Source organism: Chiloscyllium plagiosum, unplaced genomic scaffold (assembly GCF_037043375.1).
Source record: "Chiloscyllium plagiosum isolate Xiang-an unplaced genomic scaffold, Cpla_swu_hap1 HiC_scaffold_13, whole genome shotgun sequence".
Lineage (NCBI taxonomy): Eukaryota > Metazoa > Chordata > Chondrichthyes > Orectolobiformes > Hemiscylliidae > Chiloscyllium > Chiloscyllium plagiosum.
The window spans coordinates 83,889,053-83,903,397 of record NW_028270151.1 but is presented as its reverse complement, the minus strand read 5'-3'; the positions used below and the strand labels follow the sequence as shown (position 1 = coordinate 83,903,397).

The 14,345-nt window shown below is 43.8% G+C and overlaps 1 protein-coding gene and 1 long non-coding RNA gene across 3 annotated transcripts in view; one reads left to right on the top strand and one right to left on the bottom strand.

Annotated features, from left to right (window-relative positions):
- The window catches only part of LOC122556268 (single-pass membrane and coiled-coil domain-containing protein 1-like), a 38,136-nt gene extending 35,620 nt beyond the window's left edge, over positions 1 to 2,516 (top strand). Inside the window, exon 4 of the mRNA XM_043702896.2 lies at positions 2,030 to 2,516. Coding sequence (XP_043558831.2) covers positions 2,030 to 2,477 — 448 coding nt within the window. The 3' untranslated portion in view covers positions 2,478 to 2,516. The remainder of the gene's footprint in view (positions 1 to 2,029) is intronic.
- LOC122555724 (uncharacterized) lies at positions 741 to 14,345 on the bottom strand. Of its 2 annotated transcripts, none has more exons than XR_015759232.1 (2): positions 13,822 to 14,345; positions 741 to 4,301 (listed from the first exon to the last, which is right to left on the bottom strand). It is a non-coding gene; the product is annotated as an uncharacterized LOC122555724 (long non-coding RNA). The 2 variants fall into 2 exon arrangements; XR_015759231.1 differs by lacking the exon at positions 13,822 to 14,345 and adding an exon at positions 5,474 to 6,677.

The following is a 14,345-nucleotide window of genomic DNA, read 5'->3' as shown; positions in this document are numbered from 1 at the left end:
TCTCAGCTACCATCCCCCCCAGTCCCACCCCTCTCCTATTTATATCACCACCCCCTTGGCTCACAGCCTCATTCCTGATGAAGGGCTTTTGCCCGAAATGCTGATTCTCCTGCTCGTCGGAGAATTAAACCTTGGTTACAAGTATCCCTAGCGTAATCATTGTAATCAATGTTTATGCTTTTCAAATGGCACACCTATTTTTGGGATGTGCTGTTCTTTTGTCTGAATATAACATGTTCTTCCTGCCCAGACCTGCTGTACCTTACAGGACAGTTTTTTGATGTGAAACTGTTAATTTCTTGAGGCCTTCCTTATAAATGACAGATATTCTCGCTAAAGGTTGGTGCATCCTGCTTTCTACTGAAGATTATTTAAAGTCCTTTTCCATCAGGCTGAAGCTTCTCTGCTCAGGACCACATTTTAACCTACTTGCATGTGATGTGTTCCAGTTAAGTCATGCATCCCAATTATCAATAGATAGTTTTAGCCAATGATGATATTTAATTTGATCTGTACCAATTGCCTTCAATTTGTTGTATATTTATTTAATACTGTGACCTTTAGTTTACTGACCGTCTTAGAATCAGAATTAGCTTTATTGTCATATGTACTCAACGGAGTACAGTGAAAAGTTTACATGCGCACTCACAGCGCCATCTTCGGGTATGAAGATACCTAGGTACAGCTTCTTGAGTACAAATTCTTAGGGGGAACAAAATTAGAGACACAAAGAAATAATCTGACAAGTTGAAACAGTTTCTCTTTATTTACTGTATCAGAATTCTTCATCATTTTGAATACCTTTGTAAAATCATCCCTTATAACCTTTGCTGCTCCAAGGAAAACAGTCATGACCACTCTGGTCCAAGTGAGGTAAACCACATAACTCACATATGTGAAATTTCTCATTCGTTTACAATTCTGTTAAACCTCCTCTGCAAATTCCCAAGCTGTGTAGTTTTTGACAGTTATCCAAATTTTTGGGAGTCAACTTTTAAATAACAGGTGCTTTTAGAGCACAAGTGTCTGATGTTGCTATTTCCAAAATGGTGGGAAATGTGGAAGAACCCTCCAGCTGCATATACAAAATCCTTAATCACGGCATCAAGAGCCTTGGAGTAATGGTCAAGAAACTGTGATAGGAGCTGGCAGATATGTTGGCACAGCGTTGAAAACATCTCCGCCCTGTCTGAAGCAGCAATGTACTGCCTGAAAGATCGAGTGACAGTACAGTTAAAGGCCAGAGTGTTCTTGATAGTCACAGGTTGCACCTTCTATGTGAGACTTGAGCTGCAGCTGATGATGGTGACACAACTTTCTGATGGCTGCTTTGTGAAGACATTCAGATATTGCTCCTTAATGAAGGTCAGGCGGGGAAATGCTCCTTGATGAGTTACTGTAGATATGGCCTTCATATAATGCCCTCCTTCTGCTCCTCTTTTGTGGCAGCTATTTACACTTGTACTGTCTTCTTTCCTGCTGCTCTCCTTTGCCTACTAGTCTCAAAGAAATTTGAAACTACTCAGGACAGCAGCCAGACTATCAGGCAGAAAGTGTCAACAGTATAACACCAGTTACTATCTTTCAACAAATACACACAGAGAGAAAGTCAAAAGTTAACAGAGCTGGGAGTAACCAAGCAATAACTAACCTTAAAATAACTTTGAAATTAAAAACAACGTCCTCATCTAAATAAATTTCAGTAGGATTTTCTTACTCCAACAGTGCAGCTTATAGCAATCAAGTAGGTAGTGCACTTTCAGCTTCTAAAGTAAGTGTGGTTTTCATCTGCCCTGTTGTAGGGTTAGGAGGGCATTTAGTGTCAAAAAACCAGACACTGTATGATCAAATTGCTCAGCCTATGTGCTTAATATTCCACAAGCTGAATCTGAACTCAGTTTCCAGAGATGAAGGTTGATATTTCAAACCATTTTTTTAATGGTCTGAATTTTTAAATTGTATTGGTGGTCCAAACTCCTTTATATCTGCCAGTATCACACCTTACTGTGCTTTCATTTCTACCTAATAGGTTCACACATGTGGAAGCCAACATATTCTTCAGTTATGTTGTTGATATTCTTCAGTCTTTGCATCTTCGTGTGTTGGAGAAACAGCCAGGTTTTGCCAGCTTTCTGCCCACTCTGTCTTCTATTTTGAGAAGGAAAATTTGGGATACGGAGCTTGAAGCCACATGGACAAGTGTGCTCTCAGAATTTGGACTGAATGAATCTGATATAAAGGCTCTATGTGCATTCTTTGTGACCTACTGTAAAGACGCTGAGTATTACCCATTAATAGAAAGAAAAAAGTACAGCCTAAATATCAAAGAAGTTTTAGACAGAGCTGTGCCCAGCCGCATTCTACATCACTGTCTTCTCCATCTTGTGCAGTTAGCAGACAAAGAAAGTAGTATGGTGGCAACTGAGCAACAACAAGTCAACACTGCAAGCACACGAAACAAACCAAGACCCAAGTGAAGACAGATCTCAAACCTCCACATCTGGAGATTGACCTCATCGTTCCACAATTTAATACCCTTTGCTTTGAGTTAATAAAATCAAGTCATTGATTCTTTGCAAAATACTAAGGTGGTATATTGATATTGGTAGTAAAATTCCTCTTATATCTCATACTGAATGTTGAACGGATAAACATCCATTCGATGTTTGTCATTGTGATATGACAAAAAAAATCCAGGAATGAAACAAACATTAAAATCACAACACTGCAGACAGAAGGGATGCCAAAATTTGGTGTGTGAAGTTCAAGACTCTGTAGTGATATAAAATTTCAGTCAGGGAATGGACAGGTCCTTTGGAAATTTCCAACCAGTGCCTAAATGTTTATATATGAGATATTCCAGTTGTGACGAAGGATTCTATAACTGAAACATAATGTAGGCGAAAGTGAGGGCTGCAGATGTTGGAGATTAGAGTCAAGATTAGAGTGGTGCTGGAAAAGTACAGCAGGTCCGGCAGCATCCAAGGAACAGGAAAATCAACGTTTCGGGCAGGAGCTCTTCATTTCTGATGAAGGGCTCCTGCCCGAAATGTCGATTTTACTGCTCCTCGGATGAAATATTATGTATTCTATCAACTGACTTTTGAGTCTTTCCAGCATTAACTTAACATTTTTGCTTCGGATTTCCTGCAGTATCAGTATTCTTTTATGATAAAGTTCAGTCTGCTGAGAACCACCTGAGAACATGCAAACAGTTAAAACTATCCCAGATGTGGTTTGTCTGAAGTGGATTTCAATGCTAGTTACCTGTGATTAAACAGCTTGCTTTATGTTTTATGTCCCTCGGTTTCAAAACATTGTTTCTAATTTCAGTCTGCAGTTTTAAAACACATCCATTTTTTAAAAAAAAAGCCTTTGCAGTGGTGGAACACGGATCATTGTTGGGCCTCAATTGTTTATAATCTATATTAATGACTTGCATGAAGGGATTATTGTGTGCAATAGCCCGATAGATTGGAACACAAGTTTCAGGAGGTGATGAATAGATATAGACTGGAAAAATGTAAAATGGAGGAAGAAGGAAAAAACAGAATATTATTCAATTGGAAAGAGACTGAAGAATGCTGGAATATGGGGGATCTTGGTGTCCTTGTGCATGTGTCACTGAAAATTGGCATGTTTGTGCAGAAAGTAATAGTAGTCAAATGGATTGTTGTTCTTTGTAGCAAGTGCATGGACTATAAAAATAAGAAAGTCTTGCTACAACTGTACAGGGGTCTGGTGAGATTGCATCTGGAACACTAAATATAGTTTTGGTCTCTTTTTAATTGCACTGGAGACAATTTAGTGAATACTCTATAAGTTCAATAGTGAATATTCAATACGTTGATTCTGGGGATGAAGAGGTTGTCTTATGATCTTTCTCCTCATGGGGCTATCTGCAAAAGCACAGTTTCAAAATAAGGAGTCCCCTATTTAGGAACAGGGGGAATTTCTTCTCTCAGCAGGTTGTTAATCTTTGGCATTCTCCACCCCATAGGAGTAGAGAGTATGTTATTTAATATATTGAAGACTGGGTTAAAGATTTTTTTGTTACACAGATTAGTGCAGGTTTATTCTGAGCTTCTGGATCTCGCCACTGACTTCTTCAGTCAACCTACACGATACCACTGGACTCATCAACTTCTCCCGAGGACTGCTGGCTCTGAGTACTTTTATAGCTTTCATCCAGATCCAGTCACCTCATATGTTTTAGATTCCAATCTCAGATTCAGTTTTAGCTCCTTGAGAAACTGGAAGTGGCACATTCCTTTGTCGGTTTCATTTTCAATTAGGGTCTCCTTCAAAAAAATACAAGCTTTAACAGCAGATTATACCACACAACAAAAAATAAAATGTTCAGATCATGATTTAGGCACTGGTTGATGGAATTATAACGGTATGTGCTACCTTTTGCATCTATATACTAGTTTCATGTGTAATCTAAAAGATTGCACCAATGACCTGTGCAGCACTGGAGTGTCAGGCTGGATTTTACAATGAGGTACTCGTCCTTGACTCAAGCCAAGAACTTTCTGATTCAGGAACAAAACTGATACCAATAGAAGTAGAATCCCTACTGTGTGGAAACAGGCCCTTTGGCCCAACAAGTCCACCATGATCCTCTGAAGAGTATCCCACCCAGACCCATTCCTCTACATTTACCTTGACTTATGCACTTAACCTATACATCCCTGAACACTATGAGCAATTTAGCATTGCCAATCACCCAACCTGACAATCTTTGGATTGTGGGAGGAAACCAGAGCACCTGGGGGAAACCCACGCAAACATGGGGAGAATGTGCAAACTGCACAGTCACCCAAAACTAGAATCGATACCGGGTCCCTGGTGCTGTGAGGCAGCAGTGTTAACCACTGAGCCACTGTGCTGCCCTTAATCAACTAGGAGAAAGTGAGGACTGCATATGCTGGAAATCAGAGTAAAAAGGTGTGGCACTGGAAAACCTCAGCCAGTCAGGCAGCATCCAAGGAGCAGTCAAGTCAATGTCTCATACTCCTCAGATGCTGCTTGACCGGCTATGCTTTTCCAGGGCCACACTTTTTGACTGCTACCATTAATCCACTGCTGACATAAATAAAGAAGAGCCACAGTGAAATGCTTTCAGAATGACATCAGAGAATCAGTGTGCCTCAAAAATGTAAGCTAAGATTGATGTTGCCTCTTCTTTGTTCAGTGGAACCACATGTAAATAGAATAATCAATTAGCATGATGCTTCCTAGCAATCACCTCAAATTGCCAAAGATGTTCCACATGTTGCATCTGGGATGTCCTCAATGAGCTATGAGGCAGTGAAGTACTTTTCTTGTGTTTTGCAATCAACTTTTGCCTGCAATTTTAATTACCTAGCAGTCTGAGCCAGGGAGGGGAGGAGTTAAAAAGTTGTGGACAGTCATGCAATGGAAGGCTCTTTGGACACTAAAATGAATTATTACAATGAGTTGAACTCACCTGAATATTTTGTCATGAAGAACCAAATCCTCAAGTGTACATCCAGAATTTAAGATCAATTTAACTTAGAGACAACATAGTTAGTCCCTGTCTGAGAGGATTAGGGCAGCAGATGCATAGTATCACCTGCAGGTTCTCCTCCAAGGCACACATCACTGTCACTGGAATTACAATCAACCAACCTTTGGCTGTCACTGAGTTAATATCGTTGAACTCACTTCCAATTACACTGTGGGGTGTACCTAAATCACATGGACTACAGCGGTTCACCACCACCTTCTTGGAGATAATTAGGGATGGACAATAAATGCTGGCATACCTCGTGACATCCACATTCTGTGAAATATCTTAAAAGTCTAGTACTGGTGAAGGTGCTGACAAGCTTGGTGGAATGAATGAACTATGCTACAACCCTGATCTATATTCATCTTACTCTGTTTGCCTAAAAAGCCATGAAACACTTGTTGTCAAAGTTTTGTTTTGTTCAGTCTTGTAATATTGTCACATTTTTGAATGCAAATTCATTACACAATAAATTGCTCCGGTGAATATCAGGCTAATTGATTGAAACAACTGAAATACTAATTTTGCTTCAGTGCAAGGGTCTGTCTGCAGCCACACATATGCCCTCATCACGCGGTCTATTTGGGAATTTAGAATAGTGGGAATGGAAGTTAGGGCAGTTGAATGTTCCTCCTGCAGTATGTGGGAGGTAAGGATCACTTCTAGTGTCCCTGCTGACTTCACTTGTGGGAAGTGCACCCAACTCCAGCTCCTTGAGAACACTATTAGGGAACTGGAGCTGGATGAACTTTGGATCATTCAGGAGGTATGGGGATTGTTGAGAGGTCCCTGCTGACTTCATTTGTGGGAAGTGCACCCAACTCCAGCTTCTTGAGGACCGTGTTAGGGAACTGGATGAACTTTGGATCATTCAGGAAGTGGAGGGGGTTATTGAGAGGAGTTACAGGGAGGTAGTTGCTCCACAGCCACGTGAAGAAGTTAGATGGGTTATCATCTGGGACACCCGGACCAACCAACCCAACCACCCCGTGGCTCAACATTTCAATTCCCCCTCCCACTCCACCAAGGATATGCAGGTCTTTGGACTCCTCCATCGTCAGACCACAGCGAAACGACGGTTGGAGGAAGAACGCCTCATCTTCCGGCTAGGAACCCTCCAACCACAAGGGATGAACTCGGATTTCACCAGTTTCCTCATTTCCCCTCCCCCCAGCCTGTCTCAGTCAAATCCATCAAATTCAGCACCGCCTTCCTAACCTGCAATCTTCTTCCCGACCTCTCCGCCCCCACCCCAGTCTGACCTATCACCCTCACCTTGACCTCTTTCCACCTATCACATTTCCGACGCCTCTCCCCCAAGTCCCTCCTCCCTATCTTTTATCTTAGCCTGCTGGACCAACTTTCCTCATTCCTGAAGAAGGGCTAATGCCCGAAACGTCGATTCTCCTCTTCCCTAGATGCTGCCTGACCTGCTGCGCTTTTCCAGCAACACATTTCCATCTCTGATCTCCAGCATCTGCAGACCTCACTTTCTCCTATCGTAAGGGTTAGGAGATGGGACATGCAGGCAGTGCAGGGATCTCTTGTGGTGGTTCCCCTCAACAACAAGTATACTGCTTCGGATACTGTTGGGCGGATGACTTACCAGGGGTAAGCAATGGGGCACACGTCTCTGGCACAGAGTCTGTCGCTGTTGCTCAGAGGGGAATGGGGAAGAGGAGCAGAGTTTTAGTCATTGGGGACTCCATAGTTAGGGGAAGATATAGGAGGTTTTTGTGGGAATGAGAGAGACTCATAATTGCTGTGTTGCCTCCCAGATGCCACGGTTCAGGGTGTCTCTGATCATGTTTTTGGGATTAGATTAGATTACATTACAGTGTGGAAACAGGCCCTTCGGCCCAACAAGTCCACACTGACCTGCCGAAGCGAAACCCACCCATACCCCTACATTTGCCCCTTACCTAACACTACGGGCAATTTAGTATGGCCCTGCACATCTTTGGATTGTGGGAGGAAACCGGAGCACCCGGAGGAAACCCACGCAGACACGGGGAGAACGTGCAAACTCCACACAGTCAGTCGCCTGAGGCGGGAATTGAACCCGGGTCTCTGGCGCTCTTGAGGGAGAGGGGGGAGCAGCCCCAAGTCGTGGTCCACATGTGCAACAATGATATAGGTAGGAAGCAAGGTGGGGATCTAAGGCAGAAATTCAGGGAGCTAGAATGGAAGCTTAGAGCTAGAACAAACAGAGTTGTTATATCTGGTTTGTTGTTCATGCCACGTGCTGGTGAAGTGAGGAACAGGGAGAGCGTGGAGCTGAACATGCGGCTGCAGGGATGGTGCAGGAGGCAACGTTTTGGATTCTTGGATAATTGGATCTCATTCTGGGGAAGGTGGAACCTCTAGAAACAGGATGGTCTTCATCTGAACCAGAGGGGTACCAATATCCTGGGGAGGAAATTTGCTAATGCTCTTTCGGGGGGGGGGTGGTTAAACTAATGCAGCAGGAGGAGGGGAACCTGAATTGTAGTTCCAGTGTACAGGATGTTGAGGGTAGTGAGGTCAGGGACGGTTTACAAGGTTGCAAGAGGGCACTGACAATCAGGATGTTGGTTTCAAATGTGTGTACTTCAATGCCAGGAGCTTCCGGGGTGAAGGTGGGTGAACTTGCAGCATGGGTTAGTACTTGGGATTTCGATGTTGCGGCCATTTCAGAGATATGGCTAGAGATGGGACAGAAATGGTTGTTGCAGATTCTGGGATTTAGATGTTTCAGTAAGAACAGAGAAGATGGTAAAAAAGGGAAGGTGGGGTGGGGTGGCATTATTAATCAAGGGTAATGTTACAGTAGCTGAGATAATGTTTGAGGACTCATCCACTGAGGTAGTTTGAACTGAGGTTAGAAACATGAAAGGAGAGGTCACCCTGTTGGGAGTCTTCTGTAAGCTTCCGAATTGTTCCAGGGATGTAAAGGAAAGGATAGCAAAGGTGATTTTCGATATAAACGGGAGTAACAGGGTAGTTGTTATGGGGGACTTTAACTTCCCCAATATAGACTGGAAATACTATAGTTCAAGTACTTTAGATGGGTCAGTTTTTGTTCAATGTGTGCAGGAAAGATTTCTGACACAGTATATAGACAGGCCAACAAGGGGCAATGCCATATTGGATTTGGTACTGGGGAATGAACCCGGCCAGATGTTTGATTTGGAGGTAAGTGAGCACTTTCGCAATAGTGACCATAATTCGGTTATGTTTACAATAGCAATGGGCAGGGATGAGTATATAGTGCAAGGAAAGAGGTATAACTGGGGGAAAGGCAATTATGATGTGATTAGGCATGATTTAGGATGCATAGGATGGGGAAGGAAACTGCAGGGGATGGAAACACTTGAAATATGGAGCTTATTCAAGGAACAACTATTGCAGGCCCTTATAAATATATACCTATCAGGCAGGGAGGTAGTGTCAAGAGAGGGAGCCATGGTTTACTAAAGAAGTTGAAGCTCCTGTCAAGAGAAAGAAGAAGGCTTATGTAAGGATGAGGCATGAAGGCTCAGTTATGGGGCTTGAGAGTTATACATTAGCCAGAAAAGATTTAAAGAGAGGGCTAAGAAGAGTCAGGAGGGGACATGAGAAGTTGTTGGCGGATAGGATCAAGGAAAACTCTAAAGCCTTCTATAGGTACATCAGGAATAAAAGAATGACTAGAGTAAGATTAGGGCCAATCAAAGATAGTATTGGAAAGTTGTGTGTGGAATCTGAGGACATAGGAGAAGCGCTTACTGAATACTTTTCATCAGTATTCACATTGGAAAAGGGCAATGTAGTGAGAATACGGAGATACAAGCTACTAGATTGGATGGGATTGAGGTTGACAAAGAGGACATTTTAGCAATTTCGGAAGATCTGAAAATGGATAAGACCCCTGGGCCAGATGGGATTTATCCTTGGATTCTCTGCAAACCCAGGGAGGAGATTGCAGAGCCTTTGGCTTTGATCTTTATGCTGTCATTGTCTACAGGAATAGTGCCAGAACTGGAGGATAGCAAATGTTGTCCCCTTGTTCAAGAAAGGGAGTCAGGACAACCCTGGTAATTATAGGCCAGCGAGCCTTACTTTGGTTGTGGGTAAGGTGTTAGAAAAGGCTATAAGAGATAGGATTTATGATCATCTGGAAAGGAATAATTTGATGAGGTTGTGAAGGCAATACAGTTGTACCTATTGAGTTCTTCAAGAAGGTGACAAAACAGGTGGATCAAGTAAAGTGATTGATGTGGTGTATATGGACTTCAGTAAGGCATTTGATAAGGTTCCCCACGGTAGGCTATTGCACAAAATACAGAGTTTGGGGATTGAAGGTGATTTAGCACTTTGGATCAGAAATTGGCTACCTGAAAGAAGACAGAGGTGGTGATTGATGGGTTTGTTGCAACGAACTGTTTTGGGGCCACTGCTGTTTGTCATTTTTATAAATGATCTGGATGTCGGCATAGAAGGATGGGTTAGTAAATTTGCGAATGACACTAAGGTAGGCAGAGTTGTGGTGGTGCCGAAGGATATTGTGGGTTACAGAGGGACATTGATAAGATGCAGAGCTGGACTGAGAAGTGGCAAATGGAGTTTAATGCAGAAACATGTGAGGTAGTTCACTTCAGAAGAAGTAACAGGAATGCAGAGTACTGGCCTAATGGTAAAATTCTTGGCAGTGTAGATGAACAAAGAGATCTCGGAGTCCAGGTGCATAAATCCCTGAAATTTGCTACCCAGGTTGATAGGGTTGTTGAGAAGACATATGGTGTGTTGGCATTTATTGGTAGGGGGTTTGAGTTTCAGATCCATGAGGTCATGCTTCAGCTGTACAAGACACTGGTAAAGCCACACCTGGACTATTGCGTATAGTCCTGATCACAGCATTATAAGGAGGTGTTTTAAAAAATTCTCAAGGTCAGGTTCGTAGGAGAGTAGTCTGACACAGAACAAACGACCAAGAGGCGAGTCTGCTAGAATATGAGCATTTTATTCCCCGCAGCGTCGCCACAACCAGGTCTCATACTTACAACGGGTCTGGCTTATACTCACTCTACATGTTACCGGAACTGGGAGCCGTCAGTTCTCGTAGAGCGGTTGCCAACAACCCACGCTCGGCGGTTAAACGTAACCCCGGAGCAGACTCACCGAACTGGAGACTTTTCCAGCTGATATACTCTTTTCCAGATATAAACATTCATGTGAACAGCAGAGCAAGGCTAAAAAACACATTCCATTCTGGTTACATACAGATAAGAAGATTCACACGGGGAGGTGTGTAATAAGATTCACACGGGACTAAGCAACACCTCCATTCCAGTTAGATTCACACATGTATTGGGACATAATTTTTAACCGTTTCACCACATTCCACTGCTTGGCCCAATACATGTGTTACATTATGATTCACACATGTATTGGGACATAATTTTACACCACATTCCACTGCTTGGCCCAATACATGTGTTACATTATGCTTAATTCAGTTCAATTCGTTTCAGTTAATTTCAGTTCAGTCAATTCAGTGTAGTTCAATTCAGCTCAGTTCAGGTCTGTTCAGTTCAATTCAATTGTGTTCAATTCAGTTCCGTCCATTTCAATTCAATTTAGCTCAGTTCCATTTTGTTCCGTTCAATTTGATTCACTTCAGTTCCACTCAGTTCAGTTCAGTTCAATCCCATTCAATTCTGTTAACTCCGACATGCCCACATCCTCCGCTGTACCCCAGGCAAGGGGTTCTTCGGCAGGACTGGGATCCTCTCAAGGGTGGACAGCAGCGACCCTGGGGTTCCTCCGGTCGCCCCCCACCATTTCTCAAACAAACTGCCACGTACATGCCCACATCCATGCCATCCCGGGACGGTCGGGACCTCCACAGTTTGTTCTTCTGGTTTCTTAGTCTTTTTCCAAAACATTGTTCTGTATCAAAATCTCTCCTCAATTGCGATTGACCCTGCTCGCAGCGCCAAAATGTTTTAAAAAAATTCTCAAGGTCAGGTTCGTAGGAGAGTAGTCTGACACAGAACAAACGACCAAGAGGCGAGTCTGCTAGAATATGAGCATTTTATTCCCCGCAGCGTCGCCACAACCAGGTCTCATACTTACAACGGGTCTGGCTTATACTCACTCTACATGTTACCGGAACTGGGAGCCGTCAGTTCTCGTAGAGCGGTTGCCAACAACCCACGCTCGGCGGTTAAACGTAACCCCGGAGCAGACTCACCGAACTGGAGACTTTTCCAGCTGATATACTCTTTTCCAGATATAAACATTCATGTGAACAGCAGAGCAAGGCTAAAAAACACATTCCATTCTGGTTACATACAGATAAGAAGATTCACACGGGGAGGTGTGTAATAAGATTCACACGGGACTAAGCAACACCTCCATTCCGGTTAGATTCACACATGTATTGGGACATAATTTTTAACCGTTTCACCACAGGAGGATATGGAAGCTTTGGAAAGGGTTCAAAGGAGATTCACTAGGATGTTGCCTGGTATGGAAGGAAGGTATTATGAAGGAAGGCTGAGGGAACTGACACTGTATTTGTTGGAGAGAAGGTTGAGAGGTGACTTGAGACATATAAGATAATCAGAGGCTGATATAGGGTGAACAGTGAGAGCATTTTTCCTCAGAGGGTGAAGGCTAACAGAAGGGGACATTGCTTTAAATTGAGGGGTGATAAATTTAGGATAGATATCAGGGATAGTTGCTTTACAGAGAGTAGTATGGGCGCGGAACCACCTGCAATAGTAATAGACTCACCGAATGGGCACTGGACATACATATGGATAGTAATGGAATGGTGTAAGTTAGATGGGCATCAGACTAATTTCATAGGTTGGTGCATGTTTTAAAAAATTCTCAAGGTCAGGTTCGTAGGAGAGTAGTCTGACACAGAACAAACGACCAAGAGGCGAGACTGCTAGAATATGGGCATTTTATTCCCCGCAGTGTCGCACAACGGGTCTGGCTTATACTCACTCTACATGTTACAAAAACTGGGAGCCGTCAGTTCTCGTAGAGCGGTTGCCAACAACCCACGCTCGGCGGTTAAACGTAACCCCGGAGCAGACTCACCGAACTGGAGACTTTTCCAGCTGATATACTCCCTTCCAGATATAAACATTCATGTGAACAGCAGAGCAAGGCTAAAAAACACATTCCATTCTGGTTACATACAGATAAGAAGATTCACACGGGACTAAGCAACACCTCCATTCCGGTTAGATTCACACATGTATTGGGACATAATTTTTAACCGTTTCACCACATTCCACTGCTTGGAATTTTACACCACAGTGCAACATCAAGGGCCTAAGGGCCTGTACTCCGCTGTAATGTTCTATGTTTTTATGTTCTATGTACACTATGCAGCAGAGATTAAATTGCAGCGCCAATTTGTTTCAGTGCACCAATTGCTAGCAACTCACTTGCCTGTCATACCTTATCTGCTCACTGTTGCTGGGCCTGAAACTTTCTCCTTATGAGCGACGTGGATGTATTTTCGCGATTAGGACTATAGCAAGGTGGTTCACCATAATGAAAGTCAATGCTGGGACGACCAACTCCCCAGGGGAGGGAAGACACCCACAGTATTGTATGGGGCAAGTTCATTCAGGGAGATGATTTGAGGAATGACAGCACAAACAGGTGATCTGACAATCCAGTGCAAATGCGAAAACAGTATATCTTGCTTCTGGCTGAACTCTTCCTACAAAATGTCGTAAGGGACATTGGTTAGACCACTTTTGGAATACTGCATGCAATTCTGCTGTCTCTGCTATATGAAAGATGTTGTGAAACTTGAAAAGGTTCAGAAAAGCTTTACAAGGATGTTGCCAGGGTTGGAGGGGATGAGCTGTACGGAGAAGCTGAATATGCTAGGGCTTTTTCCCTGGAGCACCAGAGACTGAGGGGTGACCTTATAGAGGTATAAAAAATCACGAGGGGCAAGGATAGGGTGAATAGACAAGGACTCTGTCCCTGGATGAGAGAGTCCAAAACTAGAGGGCATAGGTTTAAGGTGAGAGGGGAAAGATTTAAAAGGGATCTGAGGGGCAACTTTTTCATGCAGAGGATGGTGCCTGTATGGAATTAGCTGCCAGAGAAGGTGGTGGAGGTTGGTGCAATTACAACACTTAAAAGGTATCTGGATGGGTATATTGATAGAAAGGGTTTAGAGGGAAGTGGGCCAAACGCTGGCAAATGGGACTAGATTAATTCGGATATCTGGTCGGCATGGACGAGTTGAATCACTGTCCGTACAGCTCTGTGACTCTATAACTCACTGCTTATATATGTGCAGATGAACGAGCTTTGACATTCTGGTGACAGTCAGGGTGAAGGGTCCCGGCCTGAAATGTTGACTGTCTTGCTCCTCCGACGCTGTCTGACCCGCTGTGCTTCTCCAGCCTCGCATTAACTTGACTCCAGGTCCAGCCATCACCAGGGTTCCTGTTGCAGCATGCGGGACCTTCCAGTACCCAGAGGTAGGAGGAGAGACCCCAACATTCCCGAGTTACTGACCAGGAAATGTCTGCTCACTGTGGCTGGGCCTGAAACTTTCTCCCTCTGACTGGATCTGTAGCCAGGTGGTTCACCGCAATGAACAGTCAATGGTGGGACGACCAACTCCCCAGGGGAGGGAAGGCACCCACAGGATTGCATGGGATTGCACTTCAATGTTTACGTTGCACTTCAACGGCATCCACTGCCTTTCAGCGAGAGATCTGCGCAGGGCCCCGCCGGTCAGGACGACGGTTGAGGGAGCGGGAGACCGCGCGCAGCCGCAGTCAGCAGGACGGGTGCTGGG